The sequence below is a fragment of the Podarcis melisellensis genome (genome assembly GCF_964234715.1).
Source record: "Podarcis melisellensis genome assembly, chromosome: 2".
NCBI lineage: Eukaryota > Metazoa > Chordata > Lepidosauria > Squamata > Lacertidae > Podarcis > Podarcis melisellensis.
The window spans coordinates 79,532,717-79,547,830 of NC_138529.1; the positions used below are offsets into that span (position 1 = coordinate 79,532,717).

General features: G+C 40.2%; 2 protein-coding genes across 31 annotated transcripts in view; one reads left to right on the plus strand and one right to left on the minus strand.

The window, feature by feature from the left end:
• CACNA1D (calcium voltage-gated channel subunit alpha1 D) overlaps nucleotides 1-15,114 on the plus strand; it is a 188,681-nt gene that overhangs the window by 161,269 nt on the left and 12,298 nt on the right. For all 29 annotated transcript variants that reach the window (XM_081898264.1, XM_081898279.1, XM_081898265.1 and 26 more), the window contains 4 exons: nucleotides 10,236-10,349; nucleotides 12,401-12,792; nucleotides 13,589-13,615; nucleotides 14,680-14,829. In XM_081898264.1, coding sequence (XP_081754390.1) covers nucleotides 10,236-10,349; nucleotides 12,401-12,792; nucleotides 13,589-13,615; nucleotides 14,680-14,829 — 683 coding nt within the window. The remainder of the gene's footprint in view (nucleotides 1-10,235; nucleotides 10,350-12,400; nucleotides 12,793-13,588; nucleotides 13,616-14,679; nucleotides 14,830-15,114) is intronic.
• The window catches only part of CHDH (choline dehydrogenase), a 45,556-nt gene continuing 31,955 nt past the window's right edge, over nucleotides 1,514-15,114 (minus strand). Inside the window, exon 9 of one of the 2 annotated variants that reach the window (XM_081898335.1) lies at nucleotides 1,514-4,284. The gene's annotated coding sequence lies outside the window, so the exon portion shown is untranslated. Of the gene's footprint in view, nucleotides 4,285-9,150; nucleotides 9,657-15,114 lie in introns of those variants that run through there. The other variant, XM_081898334.1, reaches the window with a different exon arrangement.

Sequence of the window (15,114 nt, forward strand, 5' to 3'; positions counted from 1 at the left end):
GAGAGAGAGGCTTCTCTGCATTAAGTTTGAGGTAGAAACTAGCAAGATAGTATGAAGGTTTTCTCCAAGCCAGAAGAACTAGAAAGGTGCGGTATACGGGGTCATATACAGAGAACTGCGTCTAATGAATTTCTGTACCTTTGAACGTTTTGAATACCACAGGGACCCTAAGCATAAATTGGCCTTTTCAATCTGCTCTATGCCTCAAACCATTCACACGTTAGACTAGAGGCATCATCAGCATTAGGGTGATTGCCCAAGGTCACCTCCCCTAAGAGCTGTTGATGCTCAAACTCACATCAGTATTCAACTCTCTCGTTCTAACAATGCAAGGATTTCCACTTGCACAATGGAACTGCCCCTCCCTTTCCTTTCACATCTGTACTAGCAGGGTTTCCCCAGCCCTCCGGAGCAGATTTTGGGAAGGCACAGGGAACATGCAGGGTGAGGAAAGGGGGGGGGGAGAGCTGCATTACACAGGAAGAAACGCTTGTGCAGATGGAACGAGATAGTTGGATGGCTTGCTCTACAGCAGCTTCACTGGGTACTCTTTTTTGGTACTAATGTGAAAAAAAACTTCAAATAACTGTTCCCTGGTGTCTTTTACTACCTTGGTTTTATCTCCTCCCATGATATGCTCAAATATCACGCTAGCTTTTACGGAGAAGTTAGGTTTTTGTTGCTACAACCTGTTTCCCGAATTTTTTCTATCCTTTCTGTGATGTGCTCACTCCACACCCTCCACTTAGTGCAACAGAGGAGCATAATCAGGGTGCGTGCTTCAGAATGCTGGACGTCAGCTGAAGCATTCTCTGTGTGGATATATATTTGTGTATGGAGGAGTGGCTCCTTTATTGTGTTTGATTTAGGGAGGTTCGCTATTACAGAGTTTGAGAACTACAGATCTCTTCTCACACCCCTACCTTGGTCATATAATAAGAGCTATTGGACCTGCAGGACCACGTGGATGTTAAAATGTTATTTTGACGTAAATACCTTGAGTAATATTTTTTCATGCAAATGTGAGCTAAATTGAAGATTTCATCATGGATCTTAGGAAGAAGATTGATTGGATGACTGCAGTTTATCATTAAACCTACTCCAAGCTCTGTGGCTGATTGCCAAACTCTTCCAGTTGTAAAACAGCAATAGTTTCAGTTACAGAAAACCTTCTCAGATGTCATATAGCAAAGTTCACATATAAAGATCTCAAATGTCATACAGAATATTCATATACAAAGTTCATATACAAAGGTCTTTGCTGGCTCTTACTCTGTTTCTTACTGCCATGAAGGAGTGTGCATAACCAAACTGGTTGTAACTGCTAAAGGTGCATGGCATCCTGAAACATTTTATGTGTTATGAGTCTTAGTGTTTTTACTTAGTAGCCACATTGACATGGCTTGGTAAGCCAGAAACCGTGACTCGCTGCGCTAAACAAACCATTATCCATAGCTTAGTGTTAGGACTGTGGTTTGTTCTCCTCCCCCAAAGAACACAATCTGTAGGCAAGATTTTATTCTTTTGAATACTGATCATGGTTTTTTGGAGCAAAACAAACCATGAGCTCTGTTAAGCCAGGGATTGTGGTTTGTTTCATCCATGTACTAGCACACAGTCCAAATAGGCTCATTTGTGGTAAACCAGGAACTACCAGGGTTCTAAAACACATAGGTACAGGAGGCCCCATACTTCCAACATTCACTGTCCAATTTACAGAGGACAACAGGAAAAATGGAGGGCAGAACTGGCATGCTGTCCCTCACATCTTTACTTAGCATGGTGTCAGAACGCCTGAAGAAGGCCCATTGCTGGATTTGAAAGTTTGTGTTTCATTCTGTACTGTTATTTCCCATGCATACAAACAATAATATTTGTGGAGCTCTTCCAAGTATTCTGTGCCTTTTAATGTTCATTGATTATAAGAGATGCTTCAGTATGCTGCTGCTAGTGGTAAGCTTTATCAGGACTGGATCACCTGTTGTCTAGCAGCAGACTGATCAAAATCAGGGATATGCGTGGGTTGAAATGTCTGCTGCTCTTTATGCTGTGGGAAGGCCCAACATCAGAAACCGAGGGGAAATCCCCAGAGCCATAAGGTGACCAAGCCACTGTCAATGGGGGGGGGGGATGCCAAGAAATGCAGGTTGTGGTACTCAGAATATATTAACAGACCAATAGGAAGACTGGGCCTGAAGTGGAGGTGGATTTTCTCAACGAAGCTCTTTGAGAGGTGGGGAATCCCCAGAGCTGAAACTGGTTTGCAGTGAAGGGCCAGCCACTTCCCTGTTCTGTGAACTATAGCTGCAAAAAACTTTTACGTACATTCCACTAGCACATGCAAAACTACATGCCTGTCAACGCCATAAGGAAGTTTCAGGTAGTGTAGTTTCAAATAACAAAGTTCTGGAGAAAATATAACCATAATGACAACTGCAAAACATAGATCAACTGTCAACAAAAATACAGTCACCCTTCAACTGGAACAGAATTACAGGGATAGGGTGAAGGTAACATACGTATGTCTCCCACACCCTCACATGTTGTTTTCCTGGCTTTCGGAACAGATGAATAGGGCTTTTGTTTAAGGCACTTCCTTACCCTTTGTCTTAACTCAGCAAGTTAAGCCATGGAGTCACTGTATGTTTGAGATCTTAGCCAGGATTAAGGGAACAAACCATGGTCCATGTTTATCTATGGTTAAGCATTATGTCTAGACTAGGCCTTTAAGGCTGCAACCATAAGTTCCGTGTGTGAGAGAGAACTGAAAGTGACTAAACCACCACAAGCAACATCTTGCAGGCTGGAAGATGAGCAGAGCAGAGCTGCTGTGCTCTTCCATCCTCCTACTCCCAAGAAGTATTTCAGTACAACTCTAGTGGTATTGTATAGTTAGTAAGTATAGTTTTCTCCCTGATTTGGGGGCCTATTGGGAAAGGGAAGGCTATGGATCTTTTGGATCCGCACTTTCCCCTAACCCACCCAGAGCGTACCCCCTTTTGGGCCATACACGAGAGCAAGGACCACAGAATTTTGTGTGATGGGGAGAAGTATCCAACACAGGATCTCTGTCTCCAAGGTTGTGCCTCCTCCACCTTATGTCAGGGAGATCTAATGCTTGTTATGGCCCCTGGAATGGCCTTCTCCAGACCCCAGAAGGTTGCAGGGCCAATAGCATGAGACATTTGAATAAAAGTTAGTTCCAGTCACAGAGATCTCAGAAACTAATTTTAGAGTGTCTACCATTTGTCTTCAGTATCAAGATAAGGGTTGGAACTAGATAAGGATTGAAAAGCACTTGATGGCTATAGTTGCCTTTTTAGAAAATCAGTTGCAGCAAGAACATGTTAAAATTAGTTTGGGTTGAATTATTTATTTGATGGAATCTTTTGTGAAGGGATTTTCGTTTTCTGAATATAGATGAATTGCTCTCTGTAGTTCAGTATTTATTGGTTCCTATATCGAGAAGTTGGTGATATCATGTCTGTCTGTCTCTGTCTCTCTCTCTCTCGCGCGCGCGCACACACACACAATTTTAGCCGTGAGGTAAAGTTTCTTAGACAGTCAAATGAAAACTGAAACATAATGGAAATTTGCTAGTTGTAATACAAGAAGTCTAGCCCTCTAAAAAATACTGTGATTTAGGCCACAACTTTTATACAAAAGTTACATTTGTGGCCTGTTAAACCACCAAAAAATGTAACTACTGATCCATATGAAAACAATCTGTTTGATGCTGTGTGAATGAACCACTATGCTTCTCTGCCACTAAATGAAGTTTCATGTTTCTCCAAAGTACAATTAATACATGGTTTATGGTTGATAATATAAATCAAATTACAACTTATTCAAAAACAACTGTGTCATTACATTCTTTCTTGAGAGAACACTACAAAAATAAGGGGCAGTATTCAACTAAATTTTACTCAGAGTAGACCCATTGAAATGAATGAACATGACTGAATTAGGTCCATTAACGTCACTGGGTCTAAATAAAACATAGTTGAATTTTATTAGATTGATATCTCTCATAAGGCGACATCCATACAATCACACCCTACCACAGTATCAATACAAGTCAACAGTAAAACACATACTTTAGAATGCCAACTGGAAGGCCATGTGGAAATAAAGCCCAAGCATGTTCTTTAAGATTTAACCAATAGTTTTATATCCCACCTATGAGCAGCTCACAGGATAAGGTGGTAAGATAATCTAATTCACATCTTGCGTTGGGATCCTCATTCCAGTTCTGTTGCAATGTTTGTATGCTTTATCTAGAACCTAAGGAACAAATAAAGTGAAGGTAAGGTAGCCATGATAAATTTTCTTAGACCTGGTTCTTATGCTCACTTAAAACCCTCTTCTCATGGTTATTAATGATGGAGTATTAATGTTCGTATGTTCCCGTCTCTAGACCACCCTAAACTACTTTGGGAGAAAGGATGGGATATAAATACTACTAAATAAATCTAATAATAAATCCCCACTTGTCATTCCTACTCATAAAATGAAATATGAACTGGGCCTTAGTGATTATTTCCCATAGTCAAACGTATCACTTTGACCCTTGTTTCACCATTTCCAATCTCAATAAACAGCGGCAAAATCACCTAGTAGTACAGGAGCAGGGCTGCAGTTAACTATCTGTCAGTAAATGATGGAAACTTAAAACTGATGCTCTGCATTCATAGCAAAATAAGTGTTTAGTGGAGCATGAGTGACTTTAATTATTTATGTCTAATACGTAGCATAGAGGTTGCCCTTTCATTACATTTCCGCTGGAGAAGATATGTATGGATTATCTATACCTATGTGATTAGTCACGTAATGTTATATGAAATAGTATCTAATAGAAATGCTTCTTCCTGTATGTAAACTAGAAACACTCACACACAGAGGCGCGCAAACACTTTTGTTTAACAAACCTGTGCTATTTTTGTGAAATGTTTATAACCTTCAATTAGCTGCTGTAATCACGATGGAAATTTAGAAAAGATTATCAATGGCTATCAGATGCAGATGCGGGGTTTGTACGTCACTCTGCTTCAACTTCATTGGTGTGCCATGTTTATAATGGGCTCACATCAAAGCTCAGCTGAACAGCGCCGGGAATTGACAGTAGATCACAGAGCCCTTTGTACAGGAAGAGTGAAGGGAACACAGTTTCAGGGGGGCTGAAATAGGATGGGATCTACGAAGATAAATGGTTCTGAGGATTGCAGACTCGACTACTATGTTTCTTACATCCACTGCTACAGCGTAGGTGCCCTATAGCTTTTTGGGGGTGGCATGGGTTTTGGATGTTCTGTATGCTTTTCTAATCAAATGAGTATTGCATTTTATTTTATTAGGCACTAATTACTTGTAAAGTAAAATTATCAGAATAAGTATGCAGTGAAGTATTTCCTTCACTGTAAATCAATGCAGATAAGTGACACCTGAAAGCTAGCAGCAGCCTTCAGAACCATGATAAAATTATATTAAATTCCATGGTATTTGCAAACCTTTCAACATTTCAGATGACTTGTTTGGGCTTACAGTTCTTACCTACTTTCTAGGCGGTTTCCAGAGAATAGTATAAATAGTCAAGCAGTGCAACATTTGTTTTGCTCAATAGTTATACTAATAGAGGTATCAAATATTGCTTACATGACCTGTTAATGACTCTGTGGGTTTAATTAATATAATGAAAGAAGCTTTTTTAAAAGGGATACTTATATAATAATAGAACATATATAAAAGTTCAGATATAAAATAAAAATACATAATCTTTTTCATTTTTATTTATAGATTAGAATTTCTTTAGGAATGTGATAAATTTTTATAGTGCATAGAAGTGGAATTGTATGGGAAAGCACTGCAATTTATGTTTGATTATAAGAGCTTTGTGTGTATGTGCAACAGCTTCTTTTTTTTAAAGCATATTAAAAAGCATTTCCTTCTTAAATCTAAAATATTACCTCCAAACTGAAGGGAGAGAGAAAGTGTTGATATTTATTAAACCTATCCTAATTCCAAAGCCAGTACATCTTTTCTCATATTTAGGAGTTGTTATGATTATTGTTTGCATTATATTTTTAAATCCATGTAAAGGTGTTTGTGTGCTTACTTCTTAATGACAAATGTGGTAATGTGACCATATTAACTATTGAAGCATTCCTCGATATCATATGATTGCATTTTTTTAAAAACCCAACAGATGTGTGCATGTGTGTCCATTTCATTTTTTGCTTTTTCAAAGGGGAAGTTATTTGTGTTTTCAGATATTAGGTACCATACAGTGTGGGTGTGTTGATTAAGGCCTTGTTGACAAATTACCTACGCTTTCCCTTCTAAAGAACAACTGCATTGAATTATATCAATTAGAGGTTTTACTCTTGTGTGTTATGGAACAAACTACTGAAGAAACAGCCCCAATGTGATTAAGTAATTGAGGCCATTCTGCAATAATTAAGTCCTTGATAGTCAAAGTGCCTCAGTCTAGGATTACTTAGTCCCATCATTTAGGATTTATTGAAGATTTTAAAGTAAATTTCCTTGGGTCTCTCTTCTGACCACTGAGTCTTGGGCTGCTTTCTAGTGATCATTGGTACAAAACCTGCACAGTGGACTTTTATTTTGAAGTTTTGATCTAGGAACCACACTGTACTTTATTCCTGACCATCCATCACCCTACCCATCCTAGCAGAATGAAAGCAGTTTTAAACGCTGGTGGTGAGCTGGTTCTGGAGCTGGAAACACAATCTGTTATATCACTGTTAGACTTTAATATTGGTAAGGGGACAACAGAGTCAGAATGAAGTGTGCTTTTAAAAAGTATCTCTGGGGACACACAAAACTGAACTATAGGCCAGGGAGTCCCAAAGCCTTTTCCTGTTCCCACCCCACCATAGGCTTTAAGGATCATGTTTCATAGGTCTGTGGCATACAATAAATTAATACCCTGACAGCCAGAAGTACCTGAGAGACAGGCAGAACACAATATGCAAGACTATAAAAGGGGAAGTGCATAGACCATGGAATTATTTATGACTGTTCCTATTGAATTGTTCAGATGAAGCACTATGGAGTCCCTATGCGTTATTACTTAAAAACAAGCCTTATTGAGTTCAGTGGGATTTGCTGTGAAATAAGCAGGTATATGCTTGCAGATATGGTGCAGTAGTCTTCGACCCAAACTTACATTTGGAGACCCTTTTCTTAATTTTTGTTACCATATTTGTATGGTGATTACTGTTGCACCCTTCATCTGAGTAATGGGTCCCAAACTTATATAAGTTTATATAATATTATATAAGCCTTTCATTTAGACTTCCTCAAATGTATGCTTCTTTACTTGTCTGAGCATTTGACGTAGGCTGAGAACCACTGGATTAAACCACTGTTTTCTTTGAGAGGTACTTATAACCTTGTGGAGACTGGGCTGTTCGTTCTTTATCATCCTGTACATGTTACACTAATCTAGCAGGTTTTTACCATGTCAGGTAGAGCTAAGGAAACATTTCAGGGTGGGAACTAGCATTGAACATAATAAAGTTATCTGGTGATAATTACTCATTTTATCAGGTGACTGACTCTGCAACATTTATTACTACTTCCACAAGGGGCTTGAGGCAAAGTCATAGGGAGTATATATCTCTCAGCTGCACCAGCTTTGATAAAACTGGCCGCCTCTAAACGAAAGGTTGAATGGAGGGGTGGGGGAACAATTGGTGACTAAAATAATCCTGAAGCTGGGATATGGCTCCAGAGAGCAAATCTTGGCTACCCGGTGGCTCTGAAAGCTCTTGCTGGAATGGAATTCTTTGGGTCAATGTTTGAAGCATTTTTGGAAGCCAAGAACCATACAACAAGCCTGGAGAAATTGGGCAGTTCAAGGGAAGACATTGCAGCTTTTGAGAGACATTCTATTTGGATATTGGCTAAAGGTTTTCCCCTTTTGATTCCCATTTGTGGTATTGCTGTTGTCAAAGAGTCTTGGAAACAAATTATTGCAAAAACCAACATCTGCTTAACAAGAAGACTGAAAGCAATTTTATACTACCCAAGAAATATAGAGCTTTGGACCAAATAAATAGCTCACTGGAAAAATACACCTTTAATGAGTTATATTCAACAGTGTTTTACTCAAGAGTATAACCAGTGATGGACGCTGGTGGTGCTGTGGTCTAAACCACAGAGTCTAGGGCTTGCTGATCAGAAGGTCAGCAGTTTGAATCCCTGCAACGGGGTGAGCTCCCGTTGTTCGGTCCCAGCTCCTGCCCGTCTAGCAGTTCAAAAGCACGTCAAGTACAAGTAGATAAATAGGTATCGCTCTGGCGGGAAGGTAAACGGCTTTTCCGTGAACTGCTCTGGTTTCCCAGAAGTGGCTTAGTCATGCTGGCCACATGACCTGGAAGCTGTCTGCGGACAAACGCCGGCTCCCTAGGCCTATAGAGTGAGTTGAGCACGCTACCCGAGTCCGCAACTGGACCTAATGGTCAGGGGTACCTTTACTATAACCAGTGAAATTATTGAACACTACCAGGTAGTGCCCAGCACTGCTTGGGAATTTTTAGAATTTTTTTTTAAAGTTTTTAAGCAGATGAAGTGGTTCCTTGGTTCTCGAACGTAATCCATTCTGAAACATTCGAAAACCAAGACGTGGCTTCCAATTGGCGCAGGCACCCCGGAAACAAAAGCCGACAGCCACATCAGACATTCAGCTTCTGAAAACTGTTCAAAAACTGGAACACTTCCTTCCGGGTTTTCGGCATTCAGGAGCCGAAATGTTTGAGTACCAATGCATTTGAGAACCAAGGTTCCACTGTAATTTGTGAGTTTGGACCTGTTATGCCAAAAATTGGGTGAAGTTGAAAGTGGATCACTGTGATGGACAGGCTGGATGCAGAGGAGTGGTGGGAGAAACCAGCTGGGGAATCCCCAGGAGAAGAGGGCTCAGAGCCAGGAGAGTGGTGGTAGGACAACAATGAGTGGTCAGAGGGAGGAGCACACTGGCAGGAGGAGATGTCAGAAGCTGAAGAGGTAACAAGGGTTAGTGAGCAGGAACAGGCTGTGGCAGAGAGCAGTGCAGAAGCAGAGGGAGGTCAAGAAGCAAAGTGGAGTTGGGCTGATGAAGCCTGGAAAACTCTCCTTCCTGCTGTTACTTGATGGTGTGTTTGATCCCCTTTTGTTGTGCAAGAATAATACATTATGCTGGTTTTATTCATCTATCATTGCCTCATGCTCTTCCTTTTAAGATTATTGCAGATAATTCCTCCCCCAATCTTGTTAGGAAACTTCCAGTGATTCATTTAAGGGATGCAAAACCTGTGGAAGGTTCTGTGGATTGTAGTCCAATCACTTACGTGAATTTTAGGACAAAGAGGCTCTAGATGTTTGCTCGTCAGCCTTTTGAAAGGATGAATATTTCCATCTGTGAACTACTTCTAGGCTGCATCAACATCAAGTATAGTGTCCAGATCAAGGGAAGTAGTAGTACCACTCTATTCTGCCTTAGTCGGGCCACACTTGGATACTGTGTCCAATTCTGGGCACCACAATTTAAGGATGCTGACAAGCTGGAACATGTGCAGACGAGGGCGACCAAGATGATCAAGGGTCTGGAAACTAAGCTTTATGAAGAGTGCTTGAAGGAGCTGGGTATGTTTAGCCTAGAAAAGAGGAAACGGGAGAGATATGATAGCCATCTTCAAATAACTTTAAGGGCTGTCACATGGAGGAGGGAGCATGTTTTCTCCTGTTCTGGAGGGTAGGACTTCAGTACATATAGCTTCAAGCTCTTTCAAGACTGGCCTGATTCTGGTCCGTAGTACCAATATTTTACAAGTGTTGTGGTATAGTGTTTGTTGTGGCTCCCACACTAATATATATGGTAGAGATTTTTGTCAATGCAGTTGGATTTCTTGGTATATTTACAAACCATGCCAGCAATGCTTGGTCCTTAAGTCTGGTCATCACTTCGTAAAAATCTTTACCAGGAAGTAGGACCATGTGCTTGGAAGTATTTGCACATGCCTCGACTGCCAAAGGAGCAATGGCGGCAGCAGCAACACCAGTAAATATATAGGTTAAAGGGGCTTAGAAACCAGTGTGAAGTCAACAGAAGCAAGCATGGTGCTAATCGAAGGATATAACAAAAACTCTTCACATCAGTCCCTTAACTGTGATGAATCGGAAAGAGAAAAGTTAATTATTTTTTAATGCACAATGATTATGTTTTACCCATTTAGGCGGGACTAAGGACGCTTCATGATATTGGACCTGAAATTCGGCGTGCTATATCCTGTGATTTGCAAGAAGATGAACCTGAGCAAAATCACCATGAGGAAGAGGAAGTATATAAAGTAAATGGACATATAACAAATTGGTTGGCTCAAACTTGTGAAATTTACAATATTATGCTGCCATCCTATACATGCTTGCTTTGAAGTCCTGTTGAATTAAGCACCTTGTACTTCTGAGTAAACATATATAGACTGATAGTAAACATTTTTGTTCAACACTGCAATATTTTTTCAAGGGGTTCAGTGCATTCTCTTTATGCCTCAGTTGCTTTACTATAGATTGTCTTATGTGAAGCAGTTTGCAGTGCATAATTTCCTTACATTATGAGCAGGTAAGGTCTATTGAAGTCAGTGAAATTTCTCTCTGTGTAATATCTGGACAAGATGTGCTTATTGCACTACAGGAAACAGCCACACATTCAAGGCAGTGCAGAAAAAGTACATCAAAACGGGGGGGGGGGGGAGTCAAGAGGGCATTAATACTTTTAATAATCATGATTTTAAATTAAATTTTAAGTTATTTTCTATAGGCATGTCACCTGACATGAATTTCACATGTAGAGTTAGAATTAAACTATTATTAATTTCAAAAACAAAAGTTCTCTAGAACACATAAAACTGCCAAATCAATAAAGTGATTGTAAATAAAAGCTGCTTGGTGACCTCCCATCTTTCAATGGAATAAAGCAGGGCTGTAATGGCAAAACTAGCAAACAGTTAATTTTGGAAGCTGGGTGTTCTCATACAACAAAGATCATTTCTATATTTCAAATGTGCAAGGGGTTTGGACTGCATTGCTCCCTGAAATGTCTGGCCAGGACCACTGTAGAATGATAACAGCATTTGCAATATCAACCCCAGAAATCTCCTATAGTAGTTGTTGTTTAGTCATTTAGTCGTGTCCGACTTTTCATGGCCCCATGGACCAGAGCACACCAGGCACTCCTGTCTTCCACTCCCTCCCAGTTTGGTCAAACTCATGTTAGTAGCTTCAAGAACACTGTCCAACCATCTTGTTCTCTGTTGTCCCCTTCTTGTGCCCTCAATCTTTCCCAACATCGGGGTCTTTTCTAGAGAGTCTTTTCTTCTTATGAGGTGGCCCAAGTATTGGGGCCTCAGCTTCAGGATCTGTCCTTCCACTGAGCACTCGGGGCTGATTTCCTTCAGAATGGATAGGTTTGATTTCCTATAGTTACATGTACTTTAAGCAAGAAGTTGATGGCTATGTCCTGTTGTCTGTGAGTTTCCAATAGCATATGAAAGCCTAGCGAGAAAGCTGGCCTGATCAAAGATGGCTCCTGCCACTAACTTGAGATTAGAGTTGTCATTGACAGCAAGAATGGGGATTGTTAAGACTTTGGAGGCAGACACCTCACCAGATATTTTCTTCTGCCAATTGTCATTGCTTCTGTCTTCCCTAGATTGAGCTCCAAGAGATACTGCTCCTATCTCCATCTTAGTCCTGAGTAGACTGCACCATCTGGGTTAGGTGTAAAAAGAATCATAGAATTGCATGCCATTCACTCTTTTCATAAGAAACTCTGAGCACTATACTGTATGATGCGCCATCCATGCATATAGGTTGAGCTGCATGGATGGTCAACTTGATCCACAGCGTGGGCAGTTGCAGTGGAGCACAACTTGCTCTTCCAGCTGTATGAGAACAGAATCACAGAACTCTTGATACTATCTGCAACACCAAGATCGTTGTGGCATGGCTTTAAGTCATAGTTTTAACGGGCAGTTGAAATTTCAGGATATATGCTGTCTATAGTATAGTTTGTACATGCTATAATATTTGGTGACTTTATTTTGCTTGGCTATCAACTACAGACACTGTAGTCTGAGTATCTATGGCACAGTGCTTTTTAAAACACTCACTTATTGGCATTGCTTGCAGACTTTCAATATAGCAGCATAATATAGCTGCCATGATCATGGGCACCCCCATATCACTACAGAAGACCTTGTATAAAACAACACATTATGACGGTGCAATAGCTTGACCTCAGGACCATGAATGCACCACATAATGGTATGCACATACACTGATGCAAGCTTGGTTTTAGCAATGTATTATATTAACTAACTGACTAACTTGTATATTGCAGAGAAATGGTGCCCTGTTTGGAAATCATGTAAACCATGTTAGCAATGATACAAGGGATTCATTTCAGCAGATCAATACCACACACCGTCCCCTGCATGTCCAAAGGCCTTCAATTCCATCTGCGGTTGAGACTACCGAGAAAAATGTGCCTCCTCCAGCAGGAAACTCCTTATTCCACAACCACCATAGTCATCATAGCCATCATAACCACAACTCTGTAGGGAAGCATGTTCCAAACTCAACAAATGCTAACCTCAATAATGCCAACATGTCCAAAGTGGCTAATGGAAGACACACAAGTGGTGGAAGTCATGAGTACATATCTGAAACTGGGCATCGTTCCCACTCCAGAAGTGATCGTCATGAAAAACGTAGAAGATCTGCCAATAGGAGGTAAATCTGAAATACAGTGTTTGGGTTCAGACCATTCTATATCCCAGTCACATTGTTGTACATAATGCTTATGAACTAATCAAATACAGTCATACCCTGGGTTACAGATGCTTCAGGTTGCGTTTTTTCAGGTTACAGACCCGCCAAAACCCGGAAGTACCGGAACGGGTTACTTTTGGGTTTCAGTGGTTGCGCATGTACAGAAGCGCCAAATTGCAACCTGTGCGTGCGCAGACGTGCTGCTGCGGGTTGCAAACGTGCATCCCGCACGGATCACATTCGCAACCCAAGCGTCCACTGTAGTGGGTTTGGGGTTTGTTTGTTTTTTACAAAAAGGTGCATACCATTTTCATTCCTTTCAGTCTTTGAATAAAAATTTTGCTGCTTTTTGACCACTTATCCTTGATTATCTCACTGGCCTGGATTCATTTTATAGATTACTTGAAACTTGTATTTCAGTATATAACTTGCATTTAGCTTTTTATTCAGCTACATGTTCTGATTTAGTTGGTTACCTGATACAGCAAATGCCCATGAGAACTATCTTACTGTAGTGAAGAGAATCGGATCAATTCAACAGATACAAGCATTAATAGCATGTTCTGCTTTACAGTTCATTAAGTCAAGAACTAATTGCAAATTAGTGTTTCTTTTTTATTAAAGTAGCATAACTTAAAATATATTTCGGGGTGGGGTGTTGTAGATAAATTTATTAAACAAGTACCTTACTATCACCAGTTCATGAATGCTAATTATACTTCTTTTCTCCTTCTACATTGTTTCCCCTCTTGGATAGATCTCGCTATTATGAAGCTTACATTAGGTAAGTAAATACAGTGTGAAGCTCTTGGCAAAAGGGTATTGACATGCCCAGATACAACTGAGCATGCTTTTAAAAATAATTTCAGTCCACAGCGAAAGCAACATGAGTTGTGATACTCACACTGGGGTAATTATAAACTGTGGGACCCATAAGAATTTCTCAGAACGTTATGGGCATCATGAGAAAGAATAATTATTAAGGCTACTCCAGTCCATGACTATTAAACTACTGTGGGTATCCAAATGAGTGAAAGAATATGCACACCAGGCATGCTTCCATGACACTGACATCTGCATCAGCCCCACTGTGGCTGCTGCATATTCAGCGTCAGACTGAAGAGGGCCTGGAACTATTATTTGGGCATAACTTGAACCTTAAAAAGGAATGGGAAAGCAGAGAGCTGCATGCGACCCACAGCCCAATTTCATGCAGGTGGCAAGGGAAGAAAAATGAGGGAAAGGTGGTGGCAGAGGGGGAAGGGAGGGAGAGGGGATGTCCTTTGGTTCTGGTCCCACCCATCACTGGCTACAGCTCCACCCACTGCCAAGATGTAGCTCCTGACAGATTACCTTCCTTTCAACAGAAAAATAGTTTCTCTAGCCATGAAATACAGGAAAATACTAGAGATGTACAGCCTATTCTTGAACCAAATGAAACTAAAGCTGTTTAATGAAACTAAACCTTAAGTGTTTTATATTCCTAAAGTAAGACCATTGACACCCAAACTTTGTACAGTCAGACTTGCTTCGTCCTAACTAATAAGTTTTTTCTTCTCATTAATGCTATAAAAAAAGCAACGAGAACTTTTTTTTACTTCGCTAAATTCTAAAACCATGTGTGTTATCTTTTAAGATGACATTAGAAAAGCATACCTGAAGCGAAAGTCCACAGTGATAGGCATTAGACGACATTTCTGCTACAATGATTTATGCATAGGTGTAAAAGACAAGACAGCGATGTTTCCAAAGAAGGGAAATTTGTGAAAAGTGCAGCTACAACAATTTATGTCAACATTGTTCCTTCAAGAAATTAGGCCTTGCCAAACATCTATGTCCTATCTGTAGGTCAGAATCTGGGGATAGACATCTACCCACAATTTGCCGAGAAGATCATGAAATTCGAGATTATTATAATGATGATTGCTACTTGGATGATCAGGAATATTTTAGTGGTGAAGAATATTATGAAGAAGACAGTATGCTGTCAGGAAGCAGGTAAGATTGCTAGTCTTTATTGAGAAAACAGTTTTGTATATACCTAAATCAATTATGAAGATAATTTTATGTTCTATATAGCAAAGAAAGAAAAACTATTTTAATGTGCTATTGGAGTTTGTAATATGCAGGGAGCCTTACACAGATGGAAAAGAATTTACAGAATTTCAGAATTTACCCTGAACACACAAGGGGCCAAGAGGAGCCATATCACCTTGAGGCAGGGCTAAACATATGGCCACACAGCTTATTTGAATCTACATCGCTCCCTAATTTAAGTTAGCC